The sequence below is a fragment of the Pteropus medius genome, unplaced genomic scaffold (assembly GCF_902729225.1).
Source record: "Pteropus medius unplaced genomic scaffold, Ma_sr-lr_union100, whole genome shotgun sequence".
Taxonomy (NCBI): domain Eukaryota; kingdom Metazoa; phylum Chordata; class Mammalia; order Chiroptera; family Pteropodidae; genus Pteropus; species Pteropus medius.
Genome location: NW_024351731.1, coordinates 1,878,396 through 1,900,724, shown reverse-complemented (window position 1 = coordinate 1,900,724; position 22,329 = coordinate 1,878,396). Strand labels below are relative to the sequence as shown.

Sequence of the window (22,329 nt, the reverse complement as noted above, 5' to 3'; positions counted from 1 at the left end):
TCAGCTCAAGGACCTCTGGGTCCCCATCTCACAGATGAGGGCATCAGGGCTGAGGCAGGCTCAGCAACGTCGGCTCTCCCAAGGACAGGGAACGTCCCTGGGCTGTAGTACGGCAGTGAGTCGCCTGGCTCCCAGGCTTCCTTCAAGTGCCCGTGTCACCATCTCTGAAGAGAGGAAGGCCTGCTATGACCGCTGTTTCAAAACAGGTCAGGTGTCTCTAGGTGCAAAGTCCCCAAGAGGGACTCGCCTTTGCGCCTGACCCCTCCCCAACCCCTACCCAGGGCCTCCTTTTAGCTCCTCGTAAGAAGGAACACCCTTTGCTTTTGTCTCTCTAGGACTGGACAGTGACTTCCTGGCTGTGCTGAGCGACTACCCATCCCCTGACATCAGCCCCCCAATATTCCGCTGCGGGGAGAAACTACGTGTGATTTCTGAGTGAGTCAGCTTTCCACAACGTTTACAATCCCCCCACAAAGGATGAACTTGGTTTGGGTGGAAAGAGTTAGATTTTAGCTATAGCTGTCCAATTCCACATGGGCCCTGGTCCTATTGAGAGGTGAGAAGTTTGGCCCAGACAGAGGCCTAAATGCTTGATCCTCCTTAATGCTGCCAGCACTCTAAAACCTCCTGTGGCTCCCCAATGCCTACTGGATGAAAGTTAAATTCCTTAATGGCTTTTGAGACTCTTTATGATCCAGGCTCTGCTTCTCACGTTGGCCTCATCTCCCAGCACACATGCAGTGCTGATATTATCTACCAGTGCTAGCTCAGGACGGAGGACACGAGGGTCTGGAAAAACTTCCGATGACAAACAAAAAGCGTCGCCTCTCCCTGATTCAAAACAGGCTGTAGAAGAGATGGAGGCTCTAAACCCCGTTTATTTAAACCCTCGTTGACAGAGACACGCGAAAGTATCTTGGTTATATCGCAGGATGTGAGTCAGTATAGTAAACATTTATTTTTAAAAAGCTTCCGGTTGTAGAACATAAGTTAGAAACACCAGCTGCTGGTCCCAGAAAGGTGGCTATCGCCAGCATGTGGGGAGATTCTCTGCTTAGCTTGAAGCGGGAGGATAGATTTAAAAACTAAATTTTCATAGGAAGAGATTTGGGTCAACGTAGCCAATGACAGATTTTAAAAACTAAGGTCCCTATGTGCCCTGGTTAAATCTGATTACTCTGTTCATGCATTCATTCGCTTTGCCGTTTACCCATCTACGCTTTCCTGCCCTCTCTTTTCCTACAGTGAAGGGGGCTGGTGGAAGGCCATCTCCCTTAGCACTGGTCGAGAGAGTTATATTCCTGGAATATGTGTGGCCAGAGTTTACCACGGGTGAGTACATCCCATCTCAAGCGGCATGAATAAAGCATGATATTTACGCCAGTGACGCCTAAGTTTGCATAGAGCGATTCCACATAGTACAGCAGGGAAAAGGCATTGGTCTGAAAAGTTCACATCCACTCTTAGCTCAGTTCATAAGGAAGGGTGCCACCTTGGGGTGCCCCTTCCCCATTCTGAGGCTCCATTTCCATATGAGTAAGAACATAAGGAGTGAGACCATTCAGTTCTAACGCGGGGTGCCTGGCACATAGCAAATGAATGCTCAGGACCTGTTACAGGATGCAGTGCAATGCAGTGGCTAAAAGTCACTCTGTGTAGGTGTAAATCCTGTCTCTGTCACTTACCGGCTAGGTGACAGTGGGCTTGTCACTCAACATTCTGTGCATAAGTTCCCTTTTCTCACCCGTTGAATAGAGATCATAACAAAGAATGATAGAGATAATAATATATAATAATGTGACCAACGTCAAAAATGAGATAGGATAGTACATGGATAGTTCTCGAAACAACGCCTGGCATGGCAGTATGCACTCGATACCTATTAGCTGCATTCTTATCCAGTCATATCCAGAACACAGGGAATGCTTACTGCCAAAAACGTTTACATGCCCAACTTGACAAGTGAAGGACTCAAGCAGAAGAGAAGAAGCCGTCACAAACCAGGCGTGGAGGAGAAGAAAACAAGCACTCTGCTTTGCCCTGCGGTGAGGCGCTGCAGCGCTGGGCGGATTGGAGGCCGGCACGTCTGGGCTGCAGCACGTGTGGTTCGGCTTCCGCCTTTCCATGGAAGAGCCTCGAGAAAGTTACTCAGCCTCTTCGAGCCACAGCTTCCTCATCTGCCAAGCTACCGAGGCCGGACCTTGGCAAAAAAGTGCATACTATACAGGAAAGAGGAAGGAAGGAAGGAAGGAAGGAAGGAAGGAAGGAAGGAAGGAAGGAAGGAAGGAAGGAAGGAAGGAAGGAAGGAAGGAAGGAAGGAAGGAAGGAAGGAAGGAAGGAAGGAAGGACTGCTTCTCTTCGAAGGGGTCCAGATAAACTTCCTTACATTCAGAGAAAAACTGCATGCCACGTGCTCTCCTGGTACATCAGCGATAAGTGTCTGACTATCTTAAAGAACGTAATCCAGTGCATTTCACTGCGGTGCCACAGATTTGGGTTACGAGTACCAAAAGCCCTTTCTGTGCTCAGGATGAGGAAGCTGAGCAGAAGCGGGGCAGCAGCTGCTAGGAGAGCTCGTCCCGGGACAGACGCGAGTCCCATAACTGTCCTAAAGCAGCTGCGTGCCCCTGCTCCATTCATTCACTCAGCCAGCCGCAGCCACACTCTGTGCCGCTGAATGCTGGCAGGAGCTGGGGGCGGGGGCGACCCAGATGAGTGAGATGCAGTCACGACCCTGCGTACCTTCCAATCCAGTCGACGTAATATGTGTCCTTGAAATATAAATAGGAAGAGAGGCAGTGCCGTATAGTGGTTATGAAACTGGATGTCCCAGAAAAACACAGTCCATTTCTAGCTCTTTGAGTTGCTAACGTGGGGTAACTTGGACAAATTAATCCCTCTGACCCTCCCTATCTTCATCGGTGAAAGAGAGATAATATTACTGGTCTTAGGGGGTCGATGTGAGGATAAGATTTCGAGTTATTAATATGGTTTGTGGCCCATATGAATACTTAGCGTCCATGCCTGTCTATTGTTATCGTTTTAGTCTCTTCATTTGTATAAGTGGCATTTAATTTCGGGACTTGAAAGGATGAATCTTTGTTATATGTGCTAAAATAATTAATATGCCACACATTGCGCAGAACTAAGGAAATAGTTGAAATATTTGGCCAAATGCGGCATAATCATGATTCTAACAACAAAGCACTCCTGGTGCCCAGTACCTAAGTACAGGGTGTCCGAGGTGACGTCTGAGTGTCTCCTCAGCCACGGTGTTTCAGGAGTTCTCGGCCAGTCCCTTTGATGACCGGCCTGCGTGCCGTGCAGAATGAGAAACGGTGCAAAACAGGAGTGTAGTGACATTTGCCTCAGCGCGCGCTCATTCGGACCTGTGGGTTCAAAGCCAAGGTCCGTTCATGGAAGAACAGGCCGTAGAAAGCGGGGGTACGGATACTTCTGAGTACCCACCAGCCCACTGCTACCAACGCCGTCGCTTCCACTCTGCGGTCTGCCCAGGCCTGCCCTGCAAAACGAAGGAGGCCCTCTCACTGGGAACACGCATTCCCGCGGGCACAGAGCTGCTCTCTAGAAGAACTCAGAGAGCTTTCCGCTGGATGCCGGGCTCCAGTGTCACCGCTGCCTTTTTTTTTTAACGAAGTGAGAAAAGGCAAGAAAGACACGCGAACGCGTAGCGCAATGATGACCGTTTTTAAGCTCTGTCGAAAAGACGAGAAGGACTCGTGACGAATGCAAAGTGGTACTTGTTAAGTCGGTGAAATTATGCACCCACGTTTCCTTTTTTTTCTTTCTCGTGCCCATTCGTTCATTCACAAATATATACCAAGGTCAATAACCTGACCTTGGTAACCAAAGACGAAACCCAAAACGACAGACACAATCCCTGCCCTCGTGGGATGGTGGGGGAGAGGCCGGGTAGTTAGACTATAAGGGAGAGAGATATTAAACAACCTACCGAGCAGGTTCCTTACCAGGTTTCCAAATGCCATGTAGCACATAATACAGAATAGGCACGGTCCAGCTGGCATTTGAGAAATGGAGTAAGAAAGACGTGTATGCAGCTTTGTGTCCTCATTATCCAGTGTCATACCTGGCTTGCAGTAGGCACCCAGGAATTTTATTTGAAAGATTAATAGTATGAACGAATGAATGAATGAATGAACGAAGCATCGATCACCCTCCTGTTTCTGATCCCAGCAGTTTTATGTTAACTGGCCCCCGATCTTAATTTCCACACCCCTCCTGTCTTTTGCGGGGAAAGTATACTCAGGACACTGACATCTGCCTTCTCACTCCCCAGCTGGCTGTTCGAAGGGCTCGGCAGAGACAAGGCCGAGGAGCTGCTGCAGCTGCCAGACACAAAGATTGGCTCCTTCATGATCAGAGAGAGCGAGACGAAGAAAGGTGAGCAGCCTCAGGCTCGTCCTTCCATGCTCAGGCCAGACGAGCAGGCTTTGCTCCCAGCCGACTCGTCACAGGGCTTGTCTTCCCGCCTCCCACGCTCGATCCCATGTAGCAAGCTCCCTGCAGCCCACACACCCCCTGTGAGGCCAGCGAAGCTAGGGGACTGGAAACAGGTATGGGGACCAGGTGGGGCACTGCCAGGGGCTTGGACCCATATCTGACCCTGCTGACTCCTGCAGGGAAATTTCCCGTCAACTGAGAAGAAAATCGAACGCCCAGCACAGGTGGCTGCAGAGAGCGCGTGGGCTCTGCACTAGGCCCGGCCCCTGCTCTCCAGCTCTGCACCTGGGGTGGCTGGGGCTGGTCACTTCCTTCTCCGAGCTCAGTTTCCCTGTCTGGGAAATGGGGAGGAAGCCCCTGCGTTAAGGAACTCGGTGAAAATAACATCGCTGGGCCCTTTGTCGAGGCTCAGGGTGAGGGCTCCTGACTCTGGCTGTATGAATCTTTAAGAAGTCACAGCCTCTCTCCAAGCCTAGGTTCCCTTATCTACAACAAAGGATTAACAACAGGGAAGTGCCTCCCGTGCTGGCCGGCACCCAGCTTAAAGTGCAGAAGCAAAACACTTAACAGCCTGGGCTTCCCAGACTCAGTAAGAATAATCATAACTTTTTAAGTACGGAAGACGTTTCCGAGTGCTTGGCTTGCTCCTTGTGCGCTCGCTCTCGAAGAAGAGAGAACGGTATCTGAGGGTATCGACCGTGCGCCTGGTAAGCGTCTTCATTCGGAAATGCCAGAGCCACCTGGTGATGCAGCAGCCTTGCTTTGGGGAGGCAGGGGCCACCATCCGTGATTAGAAAAATCCAAGAACAACTTTCAGAGATAGTATGCTGGAGGAGAGCAAGATCAAAGCAAGGGCAAACTTTGTGCAGGTCTCAGCTTCCCCCAGGGCAGCGGGGAGCCTGAGCCGGAGCCTCTAAACCGGCATGGCCCAAGTGAGGAGAACCTGGCCTGGGGAGCCAGCGCCGATCTAAACACAGATGCAGCAAGCAGATCTGTAGCCGGGCTAGGGCTAGAGAGGGGGCAGGCTCCGTTCCCTCGGGTATGCGAAGTCCTCATAAGTTTCCGCCTGCCACCCTTGACCTGCTGGCCGTACTGCCAGCCTGTGCTAACATTACCGGAAGACACATGCTGGGTCAGCTCAGAGGGCGGGCCTAGGGCCAAGCGAGGACGGTCATCGGGATGCTAGTCTGGGAGGTGGGCTCAGGTCAAGCCTAAGTCAGCCTCTTCCAAGCTGTGTGCCTCTGGCCATGTCACTCGGGGGCTCTGGGCCTCAGTTTTTCTGTCTACAAACTATTTGGGGACAGTACCTCCCCGCTGGGCCTTTCTGAGAATTAATGGAGATTTCACTTGGATGGAGCTGGGCCCCAGCCCAGCACACACATCAAAGACTGGGGAAAATCGAGTTCTCTCCCCTCCTCTCTCTGCCTGGTGAGCCTTTCACCCCTGGGACCCCAGAAGAGCAGGAAGGACTTTTAAACATCATCTGAGTCCAATTCTCTTACTTTATAGATGAGAAAACCAAGGCTAAGAGAGATGCAGGCCACATCGGACTCTTATTAACCCATGTTCGGTCATTATTCTAATGGTGCTTAATGAGAAAAGACACTTACTTTACATGTTTCTTAGGGAGACCCAGAAAAATGTCTTGACTGCCACTTTTCCCAAATTTCTGAGAACAGCAAGCATAAGTCAGAGAGAGTGGGGACCAGGAAATGGGAGGCATAACTCAAACGGCCCCTTCAAAGGTGTAGTGCGGTGGCATTGGTGGCACAAGGTAGAAAATGACGGCACGAACACTTAGAGAGTGCAGACCCAAGGATGACCGCGGGTCCGACCCACGGGTGCGGCCAGACTCTGATCATTTCATCTAACCTAAGGCCCCACCACAGGACGTGGAAGCACCCCGACAGTAACCTCGCAAAGCGACGAGCGGGCTGTGCACTTGAAATCCTGTATCGCACTGCGGTTACTGCAGTGAGGCCGCTAACACGACCCCCACCCCTGATCTCTAAGGAGAGAGCTCCGTGGGCGTGCACGCGGTGGGGTTCTGCGGCCGCCGCCCACGAACAAGAGTGCCTGTCCAGGTTTCAGCGCTGTGTCCTCGGCCGAGAGAATCTCTCTGCCTAGGGCTGGAGTGATGGTTGCTTTCCGGTGGGGACACATCGAATGCCACTGACTCGCCCTCCGCTTCCTGCAGGCCTCTACTCCCTCTCCGTGAGACACAGGCAGGTAAAGCACTACCGCATCTTCCGACTGCCAAACAACTGGTATTACATCTCCCCGAGGCTCACCTTCCAGTGCCTGGAGGACCTGGTGAACCACTATTCCGGTAAGAGATACTCCGTCGAGGCTGACCGGCGAAGCGCCGCCTTTGCCAACTGCCCCATGGCACCCTCAGCCCGGGATGCATGCGGGCCACCAATACATACGATTTACTCCCTCTCTGCCCATCCTGCCTTCCTCATGTTGCTCGCTTCTTATTAATTCGCGCTGCAAATTTCAGGCTGAAACAGCCTGCCCGTGAACGCCGCCTAAGTACTAAAACGTAGCTCATCTCGACTTCGCCCTCCCTCTACCTGTAAGGGAAGCAAATCAGGATGCCCTAATGTTCACAACCGCAGCCCACTCGCGCCTCCTTAAGTGGGCCACACATCTGCAGGGCTCTGGGACTTTATTCAGAGATGCCACTTTTTCCCCCTTTTCTGCACGTCAAAATTCTCCTCAGCCTTCAAGCCAAAGGGAGCCCCCTCTTTGATGACGAAGTGTTAGGAGGTAGGCTTAGTCACCTGTCATCTCTGTTCCTCCTGATGCCAGCCTTTTCCCCAGAATTCTGCCCACTCTGCCTTGCTGTCTAGTTGACTGCATGCTAGTCTGTGTCTCCCAGCAAGCCCGTAAAGACCTAGGATTGGACTTCACTCATTCGCATCTCCTTCCTGGACCCAGGAGAGGGCCCAAGAGGTCCCCGCTGACCAGGACGAGGAGCGTCCTCCAAGGTCGCAGGAGCAAAGCGTGGTTTTGATGCGGGCGATGGGACAGTGCAGTGTCGGGAGAGAAAGATCTGAGTTAGACTGAAAGGCCTGAATGCCAGGTCAGGAGTTGTAATTTTACCCTATGGAAAAGGGAGAAATAGTAAAAAGTTGGCCACGTTTATAGAAGTTGGCTCTGGAACATTGTGTTTGTACCCCAGAGCTTTTGGGCAACATAGGGCTAGTTGTTCAACCCGCTGCCTCCTTCCTTCTCTGTGTAATGAAGATGCTGACTGCTCCCACCTCGGGGATGCTGGGACCGCTCACGGAGTCAGCGTGCGGCAGGTGCCAGGGAGAGCGCCTGGCACGTAAACGCGGCTCCTTCTACGTGTCAGCCACCAGACCCTGGTCGGGGCGTCTCTCTCCCGCCCTTCCGTGTGTACTGGAGGGAGGAGGAGGAGAAGATGCTTTCGCTTTGTCAGCGACACCCCCTTCCAGGTCGGGAGGTCTGACCTCACACCGCCGGGATCTGTGCTGGCATTTTTTAGGGTGTGGGGTCTTGAAGGGCATTTCGAGGAGAAAGAAGGAGTCCGCGGGACCTCAGTTATCGCACTTGGCCTGCGAGCAGCACAGGTCATGACGGGGTAATAGCTACGAGGGAACACAGGCCCCCGCTAGGACCTCGGCTCCGTGAGACTTTGTACAGAAGCCTCTCCTGGACTCGGGTCCCCCACGGGCGGTTGGAATGATTATCAAACACGATCGTTCATGCAACACGTGCATCAGCCGGGCACGCGGCAGATGCAGAATGAATGAGAGCGAGCGTCGCCTCTGTGCTATCGAAAAACCTGGCAGCGAGGCTCAAAGCGAAAGAGGAAGGGAGTCCTGGAAACGGCCGCCTTGTACCGACGATGAGTAAAGAACGGTTGTGGTATTTGGCTTTTAATAACAATCATACGAGAGGCGTGGAGACCATAAGTTTTGCATAGACAAAAGCAAACACGAAGAGGATGCCGCCCAGCAAAGATTTCATGGACAGGGCGGCTCGCGAGGCTTCCGGGCCAGGACGACCCAAAGATGCTGCTGCACCAGGCAGAGCGGGGCCTCGCAGACCTGCGTCCCTGGCTATCGCACCAGTAAACACACGGCTCGCAGCCACCCGTTCGCCCTGGGAAGAACTGAAAAGGCCCCGAAACCCTGAAATGCTTCCTGTGCCCCTCAGGTGCCCAAAGTGGAAACCATGTGGCTAGTTTACCTCCCTCAAGGCACAGAGTCAGGGAGGGTGTGCGCTAAGGCAGTCATCGCGAGAACAGGCCGGGGAGGGCGGGACACAAATGAGTTCTGACACATGGCCAGGAAAATAAGGGACAGGAACGTGGGAACGATGGACGTAGAGTTGGGGTTGATGGGTGTGAGGAATATGAGTGTTCTAGGGAGTTCTACAGACTGCGGAGAATTTGAAGAGTGTGTCAACCTCAGAGGCCGTGTAGGATTTCTCTCTTTTTCCATTCCAGAAGCAATGAGCAGCTTTCGGAACAAATGCCTGGTTCTGAGTCCATGAGGCGGGTTTGGGTCACATTTCTGTGACCTTGAGCAGCTGCCTGACCCCAGGATCCTAGTGTCTTCATTCCCAAAATGGGTCTAACAGTGCCAACTGCTCGGTGATCTATCTGGGCCTCGCCCAGGTGAAGTGTGGCAGGCTAGCTCAGTGTGTGCTTAGAAATGTTGGTTTCTTTACTTTTTGCCAAATTTTCCTTTTCAACCTAAGTAGCAACCTTTCTACAGAAGGACTGTCACTGAGCCCCCATCTTGGGCTGTCTACTGGAGCTGATTTCTTTAGTTTTTGTGTCTGACTTGGTCTCCCTCACCCCCTAACCTGGGAGGTCATTTCAATTTCCTACTCCTGACAGGTAATTATTTCAGACTCACATCCAATTAAGCTCCCTCTAACCTCAGGGTCCAGGCTCACTGCCTCGGCGCGGGCCAGGGTGGACGTTCACGTTCTCATGGAAGGCAGATAGCACACTGCAAAATGGCATTATTGAGTGTCACCCTCTGACAGCCCGGGTGTGCTTCTTCAGCTACAATTTCCTTCTGTTTCTTGGGAAGGACACTCCAAGAGCTCCATAAGTTACATGGAGGCAGAGACCAGCGTTGGTGTAACGGGCTTCTTAAAACCTGGGGGTAGGTTTGCTCGAGCCAGGGCGGCTCAGCCCTGTGGGACACCAGCAGCGTCTGGCGTCCTTGGCCCCTCCATCACCCTCCCCCACCCCGAGGCATGAGGAGCACTAGGGTCTTTGACACAGAATTTCCTCAATCTGTCAGAATGTCCAAGCACAGCCAGAATCAATCTTTGTCACGACAGCACAGCTAGAAGGCTTCAAAGAGATGGAGGCTGCTTCTTACTGCTCCTGGAAGCTCAGACACGTCATACTAGCTGAGGAAAAAAAAAATGGATGCTTTTCATTTTCCTTCTCTTTGTGCTCAAGTATCTGGTAAAGAGGAGCGATTTCTTTTACTTTTTCGTTTTTTTCTTTGTCCACTTTCCCTCTTCTGCCTTGAGATCTTGGCTTTTCTCCTCATTTTCCTGTGCCTTTTGTCTTTTTTAACCTGTCTTTACTCCTTCCTCTCCTTTTCTCTCTCTTGCTTTCCCCTTCCCTCCTTCCCTCCTTCCTTCCTTCCTTCTTTCCTTCCTTCGATCCTTCCTCCTCCCTCCTCTCCCTTCCTTCCTTCCTCGTCTTCTATCATTGTTTCTTTTACCTTCCTTTCTTCCTGCAAACCTGTCTAAGAGCCCACCATGCTGTATCACATGCCATTCTCCGTGCTTCGGGCAGTCAGCCTTGTACACAGACCCCCCACGCACGCCCTGCCCACAAGAGGCCCGGCCCCAAACGTTGAGGGGCCTGTGTCTCGGTGTGAAACCACCGAGGCCGGGGCCACACCTGGGCACTCTGCCAGCTGTTCTCATGCACCAGCTCCATCCCTCTAACTTCACGGTTGAGGAAACCGAGGCTCAGAGAGGTTCCAGGCGAAGTACATAGGGTCAAAGCGGAAATTTAAACCTGAGTTTGGTTGATTCTGGATCCTCAACTCTATTCTGTACCTGCACCAAGCTAAACACAGCATATATTCAGGGCACGTCGACATCTCTTAAACCCTGGGCACGTGACTCTCGGCCCCTCCACACCCCTTTTCAAATCTCGGCTTCCGTTTCCCCTTAGGAACAACTGGGCAGTTCCTCGGGCCTCGCGCCCGACGCCGGCCACGGCGTCTCAGAGTCACTGACCAGCTGTGTGCTTCCCTCCTCAGAGGTGGCCGATGGCCTTTGCTGTGTGCTGACCACACCGTGCCTCACTCAGAGCACGGCCACCCCGGCAGTGAGGGCCCCCGACTCGCCTGTCGCCTTGCGTCAGAAGACCTTTGACTGGAGGAGAATGTCCAGGTGGGGAGTCTGTGTGTGAGTGTGTGTGTGTGTGTGTGTGTGTGTGCGCGCGTGCGCACGTGTGTGTGCGTGTGCATGTGTGTTCTCCATGAATGCATGAGCCCCAAACCAGTGTGTGAGCCTGGCGCATGAAAACCTTGGCCAATTACAGCCGGCACTGCTGATACCTGACGGCTGCCACACTGAGCAGGTGCAGCAGACCCACAGATCCCCAATGTCCCCTGAGAGGCAGACCCAGCCTTCAGCCTCATGGGGTCGGTGGCAGAGCCCTAGCAACTCTCTGCTGAGACCGTCGGTCCCCTGAGTTCTGCAAACATTTACTGAGTCCCCATTAAGTGTCAGCAGAATCTTTTGTAGCTGAAAGATACCACCTTGCCTTTCTAACGTTAGCATCCTAGAGAGTAACACACACATAAATCTCGTATAAATGTAATCTTATTTTAAACTCACTCAGAAAGCTTAAACACATCAGCAAAATCATAAGGCGATTTCATCTTTTGTTAAGAGAAAAACATGCCCCACTGATTTGTTTTATTTGAGTGTCAGCTATTGCAACTTAGAGGGATCTGTGATTGGGAATTGGTGGATTATCCTACTAGTTAAATACTGATCCAGACATCTCGCTGGTAAATTCAAAGAAAATCAGAGCTCGAAATTGCCTGGGAGATGAATAAAACTGCTCTTCCTTGTAAATATCATAAAGAAATCGTCATTAAAATTTGCAGCCGGGCATTTTAGTCTTCCAAAGAAATGGCGGTTCAGAGAGGTTCAGTGATTCACATAAGATCACACAGCCGCAAATACAAGAAACAGCATGAGAACCACGAGTTAGAGAAATGCTGTACTAACCACGCTCCCTTCCTGGTCTCTTTCTCCTGTCCTCCATCTCGTTATGTCCCTCTCTTTCTTCCTTTCCTCTGCCCCTTTCTCCCCACTCACAGGCTGCGGGAGGACCCCGAGGGAGCAGGGAACCCCCTCGTTGTGGACGAGTCGCTGTTCAGCTACGGCCTCCGGGAAAGCATCGCCTCCTACTTGTCGCTGACGAGCAATGACAGCGCCCCCTTGGACCGGAAGAAGAAAAGCCTGTCTCTGATGTACAGTGGAAGCAAAAGGAAGAGCTCCCTGTTCCCGTCACAGCCGTACTTCGAAGACTAGCCAGGAACACATGCCATGGCGCGCACCCCGAAGGAGCAGAGGTTCCCACCATGGCCTGGGATCTTGCAGAAAGGTGTGGTTCCCTGGCCCCGGAGGAACCTCACGCCTTCCGGGAGCCAAGGGAAGCCACGCGAGACTTGGACTCGCATCTTCTCTACCCATATCATGACAAAGGGAGCCCCGCCTGGTGTCTGCTCGGGACATCACGACATGGTGACTGGCGCTGTGGACAGGCACTGTTTCAGAAGGGTCTTGCTTGTATGTTATGCGTGTGCTCGTCGCGTTTGTGGGAAAGACGGACACAGGACGTGCCCAGGGACCACCCTCGCACAAACCGTCCAGATGGTCGCACTCCGAGCTCGTTGGAGAAAACCTCTGAATGAGGAGATGAGCCAAAAGCCGCTTGCTGGCGGAGGGTCTGGGTTTGCAAACTGGTCCCCTGCGTGGAACTTTAAAACTAATCCACAAAGAGACCTTCCTTCGGTGTGCATCTCCTCTCTTTAAGAGAACTCGGTGACACTAAACATTCACCTTCCTAATTAGTCCTGAATCAGGAGATCTCTTTGCCCTGCCGGGCCCGAAGCCATAGGCGCAAAAGTCGGATGGCCTCCCTACTTCTGCAGGGGGCAGGGCAAATGGACTTGGGGCGGGGAGCGGCGGGAGGAGGCTGCTGGCCGGGAAGCACAAGGCTGGGCTTGGAGCTGTGCAAGCTTTCACTATGTCCTCAGCACAGCTTTGCAGCACAGAAAAAGCTTCCATGGCATGCTGAGATTCTCGCCCGTATTAATACACCAACTATTCATTTATGACTGCCCGAAGAGACACTGTTTAAGTCCTGTTAAGGTGTCAGATCAAGAGAAAAGATAAAAGATAAAAAGATAAACAAGCCCCGGGCCTCAGCAGAGGTGCTCGCAGTGTAGACAGGGAGAAAAGTCTAAAAACAAATAGTGTGCACGTGGGATGTACAAGCAGAAATCAGCTCACGGCTGCAGGTGGGACTGGGGTCAGGTAAGGGCACCCAGGACCCGCTGTTTTAGCTGGACCTTCAGAGAGTGGAAGTGCCACCTGGTCTGAAGAGGTCAGAATGGTCACATTTTTTAAAAAAAGGAAATTGATGAGTTCTGAAGAATTTATTCATCCAGTGTTTTATTCTAAGAGGGGTCTGGTGGCCACATGAGTAAAAGCTCTGGGCTCCAGGAAAGATGGGAGTCACAGTGGCTTAACCCTGTCTTACATGATTTTAAGCGATGAGAGAGAAACACAAGCAAGACCTGGAGAAGGAGAAGCACTTCTCTGCAGGCCGCCCATCCGTGTGGAGTTAGGAAGGGGGCTGCGGATGAAGCCGTGACTCCTTTTCCCCTGTTGCAAGGAGATCCGGGAGCATGATGGGCATGTGCAGTATGTCTCCCTGCCCGACACCACACGCGTTCCGCAGATCTGAGCTCCCCGTGCTCGCCGTCTGTGTATATGTATTTACAGGATCTTCTGTATCATCAGATTCCGGCGTGTTTATACAAGCAGACATTTGTGGTTTCCTCAACAATCCCAAAAGGCTGTTTCAAAGGGACCAGCCAATGTACGGGAAATGAATATAACACTGTGCACGCTGACTTCCGCCACAAGGCTGGGTGACCTCGCATACTCCAGATGTTCGTACAGTGTCTTACGCGTTGTTTTCCGTTGTGACTAATGGGGTTGGAATGTGTAGGGAGGATTTGGAAGGGTCTCTCAGTGGGAAGCATTACGTTTTGCTAAATCATGTATTTATTCCTGATTAAAATAAACTTAATAAATATTTAACCCCTGGAATTTAAGGAGAGCGTCCTGAGTGAGCCGGGTGGGTGGTTCATTCAAAAGTTCCTGTGGGTTTCAAATTTTTAAGTAAACTTGCAACTGGACAGAGATGGAAACGAGGAATACCAATAGGAACCTCACTGGCTAGCAGCTCAGATTCTTTTGAGACGCAGCCTTAAGAAAACCAGAGTTTATGACTAGTGAGGGTATCTAATCACACTTGAAGGGGGACGTTATAAAAATTCCGTCTTGCCTAGATCCTTCTCCCTGTTACTTGTGGTACCTCTGCACTTTGTTCTTCCAAGAATTTCTTTCTATATATATATATATTTTTTTTTTTTTTGGACACTTGTGAAATATCAGATACTGCGCTAGGTGCTGAGGCTGGAGTTCTCTGCTACCAGGAGCTTGATATCATAAGAAAACAAGGAAACTTTTCTGACAGCGGCAAATGCAGAGGCACGAGCTGCTGGGTCGGAGAGCAACTGGCAGGGGAGTCGTTTCATCTGATACTTTGGAAAGGCCTCCCAGGGGAGGCAGCCAAGCTGAGGCCCAGAAAGATGCGAAGGAAAGAGCCATGCAAAGATCTAGGGAGAATGTTGGAGGCACAGGGGAAGCGAGGTGATGCGGGCAGGCCGGATCGAGGCCATGTGCAGAAGGATCTGAAGGTCACTGTGCTGGGGCTGAGGGCAGGGGAAGGAGAGGGCTGTCCGCAGGAGGCAGAGAGGTCCTGCAGAGCCCTGCTCGGGAAGGGAAGGAGTTTAGGGTCTGTTCTAGGAGAAATGGTAAACTACTGGAAGGATCTAAGGAGGGGAGTAGCAGCATATCATTTCCATGTTTAAAAGAGCATTCTGGTTACTGTGTAGAGAGTGAAATTTCAAAATCTCCACTTTATATTGTCTACCTGACATAGAGTTAAAATAAAAAGATGCAGAGTTTGAACATAAAGTAGGGGGGAATGTTTTCGTGCAAAACAAACAAAAACAAATGTACTGAATTTTGAGTCAAAATGGAATTTAGGTGAAAATAAATTACCTAAGGGCAGAGAGAGATGTTACACAAGGAACAATACACCAAGAAGATCTACTGTTTGAACCTCAATTCATCTAACATAAGTTTCAAAATATATTAAGCAACTGTTAGAGGCACAAACAGATAAATCAATCATTTTATTTGGAGATTTTAACACAATTCTCAGAAACTGATAGATTATGCGAAGATAAATAAAAAGATAGGTAGGTGAAGATTTTGGTAACACTATATAACTTTTCTGCCAACGAATGAAGCATACATTAACTCACGGAAGAAGATCTACTAAATTTCAAGAGTCAGAATCCTCCAGTTCACGCTCTACGATGATGATGCAATAAAATTGGAAATCAATTTACAAAAGAAAAATATCCTTGAGTTAAGAGAAAAATAATGCAAGACACAAGACACTTGACATATTGCTACTTCTCGAATGTTCCAGGGCATAGCTGATAACAGTAGTAAGGGGGAAATTTATTGCTTGACTTTCATTGACCAGAAAACAAAGAATGAAAGGTAATGAGGTTAGTTTTCAACTCAAGAAGCTAAAAGAACAATAGATTATCAAGAAACAGGAGAAAATAAAAGATAATAATAAGGGCGGACATAGATGATACACAGTTTTTTAAAATATAGGCATGGAGAATATTTTAAAAAGCAAAACATAGATTAAATAGTAAGATTAATATGATGGATAAAAACATGAATGAGAATGATCGGGATGAAGGATAAAGCAAGCAAATCCACACAGGGCTGCAGGTCACGAAGACCTGCAGGAGGGAGGGTGTCCCTTCCTCTCTAAGTTGGCAGGGGTGGCTCTCCTCTCTTTCTGTCCCCTCCCTGATTCTGAGCTCCTGGCAACCCAGAGTCTTCCCCACAAATGAGGACGAGGCCCCAGGATGGCAGAGAAACACCTGGGAGGAACGTGGGCTCCCGAGCTCCTCACCTGGGAAAATGATTTGAGAAAGAGGAAAAAGAATAGTTATTATTTAGGCTGCTTTAGCGTGGGGTCTCTCTGTGGGAACAGTTGAGCATCTCGCTCCAATGGGTACCGAAATAGACGTGCCGTTATTTGGTAATGAGATAACCGTATAGAAAATTCAGCGGAACTGACCAAATATGAGAAGTGGTAAGAAAGCTCAGAAAATTGCAGAACCAACCTAGCCCCCTACACCAGCATGTACCAGCTGGGAAGTACAATAAAAAATAAAGCAGCATTCACAATGCCAGCCATACTCCGACATACATAGGAACTCGCCGCCAACAACTTCACACGACTTTGAGGGAGCAAAGTTCAAAACGCGATGAAAAGTCCTAAGGAGACCAAAATGCTCTATTCGTGGTTCTGGTGTTAACTCGATTCCTGGAGGCGGGGTTAATGTCATAAAAACATAGATATTTTTCCTAAATTAATTGAGAAATTCCATGAAACTACAATCAAAATCCCATCAGAAATATTAAAAATATCAATAAAAACTTATCCTAAATACATATCTGTGAAGGCATCAAAGCCCACGAATGGCTAGGTCAGTTTTGATTGAGAGAGACGCGGGGGGTGGGGGAGGGGAGGTGATGAGACACGTGTGGAAACAGGAGAAAATGATGCTCTGGGCCCCGACTCCCTCCCTCCCATTAGTTTAATGGGACTCAGCATGGTCTCGGGGGACCCCTTTGAACTGGGCGCTGTGCTAATTACAATTGGAATTATACGTGCTGGAAACATCACAAGTATGGACGACGAGGCAGAATTCCTTAAAAACTGCTCAGTAAAAGTGTTGTCACTATGGCAAGATTCCTTCTGCTTCAAGAGACGGGGAAAGGTTTGGAAGCCCCATTTCAGCTGAGCCCTGAAGAAGGGAGTTTTCCACTTTCCAGTTGGAAAACTGAACGTGCTGACCACAGAACAGTGATGGAAAGATCTAGAGGAAGGCATGGCGTTTTCTAGGAACGGTGACGGCCAGGGAGCCTGGAGAGCAGGGTTCGGGTGGGGATGATGCAGGAAAGGAGACAGGAAAATTCAGTTTGAGGCCAGCTCATGGGGCCTGGCATGCACGCCCAGGAATGCAGAAATAGGGCAATGGAGCGGTCTCTTCTGGGTCCTGTGACTCACACCGCAGAGGACACGACCTCCACTATCTTCTCTTAGAACTGGCCGAGGTGTCGGAGCCACAGAATGCATGTTTACTACGCGTCACCCCCTTCCTGCTTCAGCCTAGGCCCAGACCTGCTTTTGTTTGCGGCCGACTTGCTTGGTATGGAAGGAGGGAAGCTTGGAGCTCTTCAGTTCTACGGTTACGGGACACTTTATCAACTTGACATGATGACAGCTTCTTGAGCCCTTGGGAGACAGAATTAACCATACCTATTTTATCCATGAAGAATGCAAGGGGGAAAGGTTTTGCCCAAGGCCAAGATCTTAATGCAGGCTTGTCTGATCCTAGGCCTGGGCTCTTTCTCTTAGACATTCAGACACCCAAAGAGTCGTGAGTCCCTGGGGAAGTGGCCTTATCCGATGGAAAAACACAGGATTTGGCTTTAGGTTCTAGTCCCTACAGCATCTCCTTCTCTGCTGTGTTTTCTTCAGTGGGTCACTAAACATCTCTGAGCCTTGGATTTCTTATCTCTAGATTGGATATTTAAAAAAAAAAAAAACTACTTGTGAATCAATGTGAGGAATCTCTGAGATAATACACTGAAAGTGCTTTATGGCCCCAAACATGCTAAATAAATAAATATAAGCTACTCATTGTCACAGGAGTCTTTCTCACCCGCTACTTCAACAGTTCTGGCCCCAAGATTTGCAGAAAGACTTAATATTTTATCCAAGAATGTATCACCAACTCACATTCATTCCTCAAATATCTGCCGGGAAAGAAAACGTTTACGAAAAGCTAATAAATAGAAGTATTTCAGTTCCCTCGATTCCAAATAATTCCACATGCATCCCAAAGACTGCCGGGGGAACTTGTAAAAGCTGCCCCTGAATGACTAAAACAGATGGCGAGTTTATTTTTAAATACACTACCATTTGTTAAAACAGATTCGTCTTTAAAATCCCCCAAACATCTAAACTCTCCAGAATTTTTTTAAAAAAAATTCTGCCTTCTGGGCCTCCTAGAAGGTATTTCGGGTGTCTTCTGGGTCCTGCTGCATGCCTGGTTTCCGAAGGGGCCCTGGAGAAGTCACTTCAGGACCAACTCAGAGGCAGGAAGTTCTGTTTTTAATACCAGGAATTGAAAGATGTTTGGGCTCAGACCTCTTGCCTCTGAGATGGACCCCACAGAGGCCCAGATTAAAGAAAACTCGAATCAGAGGACGAGACACGTAAGAAAGCGGGGGAAGGAGATAAAGCAGCCTGTGGGTCTCTCCTTCACCTGCTCATCCTCGGCGGTTGGCCCCTGCTCTCCTAGAGCTCGGAGTCTTAGGGAGACAGCCTTGGCGGCGGGAATAATTATTTACTGGTGGGACATCATGATCAAAATCACACAGAGAAGTGCAGGCAGCACGAGCCACATAAAGGGGGGTCCATTTCCAGCCCGAAAAGAGTGGGAAGGTTCCCTGCAGGACGAATAGGCACGCACGGAGGAGGATGGCAGAAAAGTGTCTTATGTAGAGGAAGCCGCCTGTACAATGCAGAATAGAGCACGGCCTCTTCAAAGAAGATCAGCAGGCTCCTGCAGCTGAAGGAGAGGGAAGGCATGGCAGGTGGCACTGCTCCCTGTCAGGGATGGCGACGATGCTGATTGCATCAGTTCTGCCCAACACCACTCCTACCCTCCGCACGATCAAGGGTTTGGCTCCCAGGCCTGACAGCGCTGGGGCGATCATGCGGCCTCAGACTTGCTGGCAGGTCCGTGGCCTGGGTTTCAATGGTTCTCCCTCTTTCCTGAACTCGTGGTACTTAGTAGTCTCCTCATTGCTTTCTCGGCCTCCAGAGCTGTCCGTCTCAAGTTGATCCTCTACCCGGCTCTAAGAGAAGTCTTCTCAAAGGGAAGCAAGTTTCCCACCTGCTTAAAAACGCTTCGATGGCACAGCAACGCACACAGCAGCACTATTCACAGTAGCCGGAGGGTGAATTCAACCCAGTGTCCATCGACAGATGAGCGAATAAACAAATATGGTATATACGCACAATGGAGTATTATTCAGTCTAAAAAACGAATGCGATTCTGACATAAGCCGCAGCATGGATCATGGATGACCCTTGAAGACATTATGCTAAGTGAAATAAGCCAGATACCAAAGGACACATCTCGTGTGATTCCACTCATTGGATGCCTTAGAATGGGAAACTTCGTAGAGACGGAAATTCGGACAGAGGTTAGCGAGGGCTAGAGGGGGAGGAATAGGGAGCAGCTGTTTCACAGGTACAGGGTTCCATTTGAAATGATAAAAAAGTTCTGGAAACGATCAGTGGCGATGATTGCCCAGCGTCGTGAACATTCAGGCCACCCAACAGCAGCACTCTTAGGAAGGGGTCGAAATGGTAAACCCAACTCAACCCAACGCACCGACAAACGAAACCTTCAGTGACAGTGGCTCCCATGTGCTCGGGACGAACCCCAGGGGGTCAGTGCTCACTGGCTGCCCTGCCTCCCTGCCCCCTCCACTGTCTGTAAAGACCCTGTCCTGCTGTGGCATCAGGGGATCGGTGATTTCGGAGAAGAGCCAAGCCTTCCCTGTGTGCCGGGCCTCTGCAGTTGCATGCCTCAGCACTCGGCTCAGACTTCCCTCTCTGGGGATGCATTCCCGACACTCCCTGCTTCCCCTGTGTGTGGTTGAGGGGTTCTCTCTGAACCGCCCTAAGATCCCCTCTTAAATATCTGCTTGAAGTGTCTATCCGCCACCTCCCAGGAAACTATAAGCTTCCTGAGAACTGGAACATGAATTATTTAGCATGACATTTCCAATACCTAGCATAGCACCTGGCACCAATTGGACGTAGTAAAATTAGAAGCTAATCAATGACAGAATAGTTTTCAGGGACTATGCTGCGGTCAACCAGATTATTTCTTCCATCACAATTATTGTCATCATAAACATTATATTATAATCATCAATATCGTTATATCTTCATCACCACCATCATCACAACCATAATCATCACCACCATCATCAACATCATCACCATCATCATCATCATCATCACCATCATCATCATCACCACCATCATCGTCATCATCACCATCATCATCATCACCACCGTCATCATCACCACCATCGCCGTCATCATCACCATCATCATCATCGTCATCATCACCACCATCATCATCACCATCGTCATCATCACCACCTAGTGGGTGCTCCAGACCACCCAATGCAATCACAAGTATTGAGTTCTCTTCTTTGCCTTTATTCATAATCAACAACTCATTTGGCCAAACCTCGGAGCTCTGTGATTCACGCCGTGGCTGCTGACGCAGCTGTCTGCCATGTGGACAAGTACCAGGGTCCTCTGCCCTCCTCAGACCTCAGGCAAGAGAACACCGATGAGGCAGAAGAGGTCAGTGAGAGTGATGAATCACCCAACACTGTCCCCCAATGACAGGCCGCCAGAGCGACGCGCAGGGTAGCGATGGAGCACGCGCTAGGCGGCTTAAGGGGAGATTCGAAGTTTAAACCCAGAGGTCAGGGAAGCGACGCTGTGGGGGAACGTGAGCTCTCTCGCTTCTACTTCCCTCCTGCTTCGGGCGATGCTGCTGGCTGGAGCCAGCATCGTGTTGGCTAAACTGTACCCTCATCATTAACTTTTCCTCCACCAGGAAGTCTCTCATCCTGCGTCCTATCCCCTGTGGTTGTCTATGGACAAGTGAGGCAACGGACAGTACAGCCCATCGAACCCTGGCAAGGCACCCCCAGAAAACAGAACACCGCCCCCCTCCACCTGGAGTTATTAGTGCTGTAGATATGCGGGGACAGCCATCAGGGAAGCCCTTCAGCACCCTGGCTCACGTGCACGTGGAGAGATGGCCGTGAGCAGGACACACACTCAGAACAAAGGGTAAAGGAAACCAAGCAATGGAAGCCAACTGGCCTCAAGAGGCGAGAAAGGGCGGGGGCCTGGCCAGCCTGCCACGAGGCGGAAGGCAGCACAGGCAACTCACCATCAGAAGGGCTCTCTGGAAGAGACTGGAGGTGGCAGCCCCGGTGGTTAGGAGGTGGATGCTGGCCACGTCGGCGCCCCCGCGGTCGGCTGCCAGGGCCACGCGCCGAGGGCCCCCCCCAAACACGCCAATGTGGGTCTGCACCCAGGTCAGAGCCGCCACCTGGTCCAGCAGCCCCCAGTTGCCACTCACTTCGCCAGACCCTGTAGAAAGAGGAAAGGCTGTTACCCTCTGTGATTTTGCAACCTGAAATTTAATTGTCCCAGTGCTGTCGAGGGCAGGTACGTGGCGTCTCCTGGCTGCGCAGGTGGAGACTGTGGTTACGATCGCAGTGTGGCCAGCAGGAAGGACATGGGCTCTGGAATCACAGCCACCCAGCCGTGGGTTCTCGCTTCCACTTTTGCTAGCTGGGAGCCCTTGGACGTGTCACTTCACCTCTCTGGACCACAGCTTTCCCATCCTAGATGACGCAGTTGCTACGGCAACTGCTCAGAGTAGAGGCTTGGCACGGCGGCAGGGAGGAGAGGAACTTCCTGTCCCACATCTTCACCCGCTGCTGGTGGCTCCCCCTGCTCCTCCCCGCCGACACGCAGGCCCGGTGAGGCTCCAGAGGCTCCTCGCCACTGCCTCACCCTCCGTGACCTTCAGTCGCCGTCCGCTGAGTCGATCGCTCTTTCCTTTTTATAGACTTCAGCGAGCATTTATTGAAACCTCAGCACTACTTTTTTTAATGGGATGATTCAGACAGAAAAACGTATAGCAAATGCGTGCTTTTCACCTTGGCGTGTGGGATACTATGTGCCCATGTCCTTCTGGCCGTCCTCCTTGTCCATCTACGCCACCCACTACTCCGACACGCCAGGCCTGTCCCAGTCAGAGCTGAGGCTCGCTCCTGCTTTGCTCTGCAAACCCCAGCAGACCCCGCCCCGCCTTCAGTTCCCACCCACGTGCTGCTGAGTCTCGGGGAGCATGTCGGGCCGGAGACCCTCCGAGCTCCAGACGCCTCATGTTCCTCCAGGGAGCTGTCTCACAGGCCCCTCGGGGCAGCTCCGTTCCGGAAGGAACTGATACTGTTTCCCGAGCACCTCAGCCAACAGCACTTCCAGAGTCTCCTCTTTTCCTTCAAAAGCAGGGTCACCCCCATTCTGCCCCTGCACGACCTTGCAGTTCTCCCCGACACCGCCGTCTGCCGCATCCCCACGCTGTCCCCAGGCGCCCCGAGCTCTCTCGCCCCACTGACCTCTGCCACCTCCTCTCCCGTGTTTCCCATTGCCATCGGCCGGCTGTGTCCACATCCTCCTCCCTCCAGAGAAGTCTCTGTGCCACGTGTAGAGTGGTCTTTAAACTTATAATTTTG

At 50.9% G+C, this 22,329-nt stretch overlaps 2 protein-coding genes across 4 annotated transcripts in view; one reads left to right on the top strand and one right to left on the bottom strand.

Moving 5' to 3' along the window:
- The window catches only part of SLA (Src like adaptor), a 32,249-nt gene extending 19,563 nt beyond the window's left edge, over positions 1–12,686 (top strand). For all 3 annotated transcript variants that reach the window (XM_039845891.1, XM_039845892.1, XM_039845890.1), the window contains 6 exons: positions 336–435; positions 1,246–1,332; positions 4,319–4,422; positions 6,680–6,811; positions 10,758–10,890; positions 11,832–12,686. In XM_039845891.1, coding sequence (XP_039701825.1) covers positions 336–435; positions 1,246–1,332; positions 4,319–4,422; positions 6,680–6,811; positions 10,758–10,890; positions 11,832–12,045 — 770 coding nt within the window. In that variant the 3' untranslated portion in view covers positions 12,046–12,686. The remainder of the gene's footprint in view (positions 1–335; positions 436–1,245; positions 1,333–4,318; positions 4,423–6,679; positions 6,812–10,757; positions 10,891–11,831) is intronic.
- TG (thyroglobulin) overlaps positions 1–22,329 on the bottom strand; it is a 218,929-nt gene that overhangs the window by 72,085 nt on the left and 124,515 nt on the right. The window contains 1 exon segment of the mRNA XM_039845893.1: positions 20,973–21,175. Within this exon segment, the coding sequence (XP_039701827.1) occupies positions 20,973–21,175 (203 nt within the window).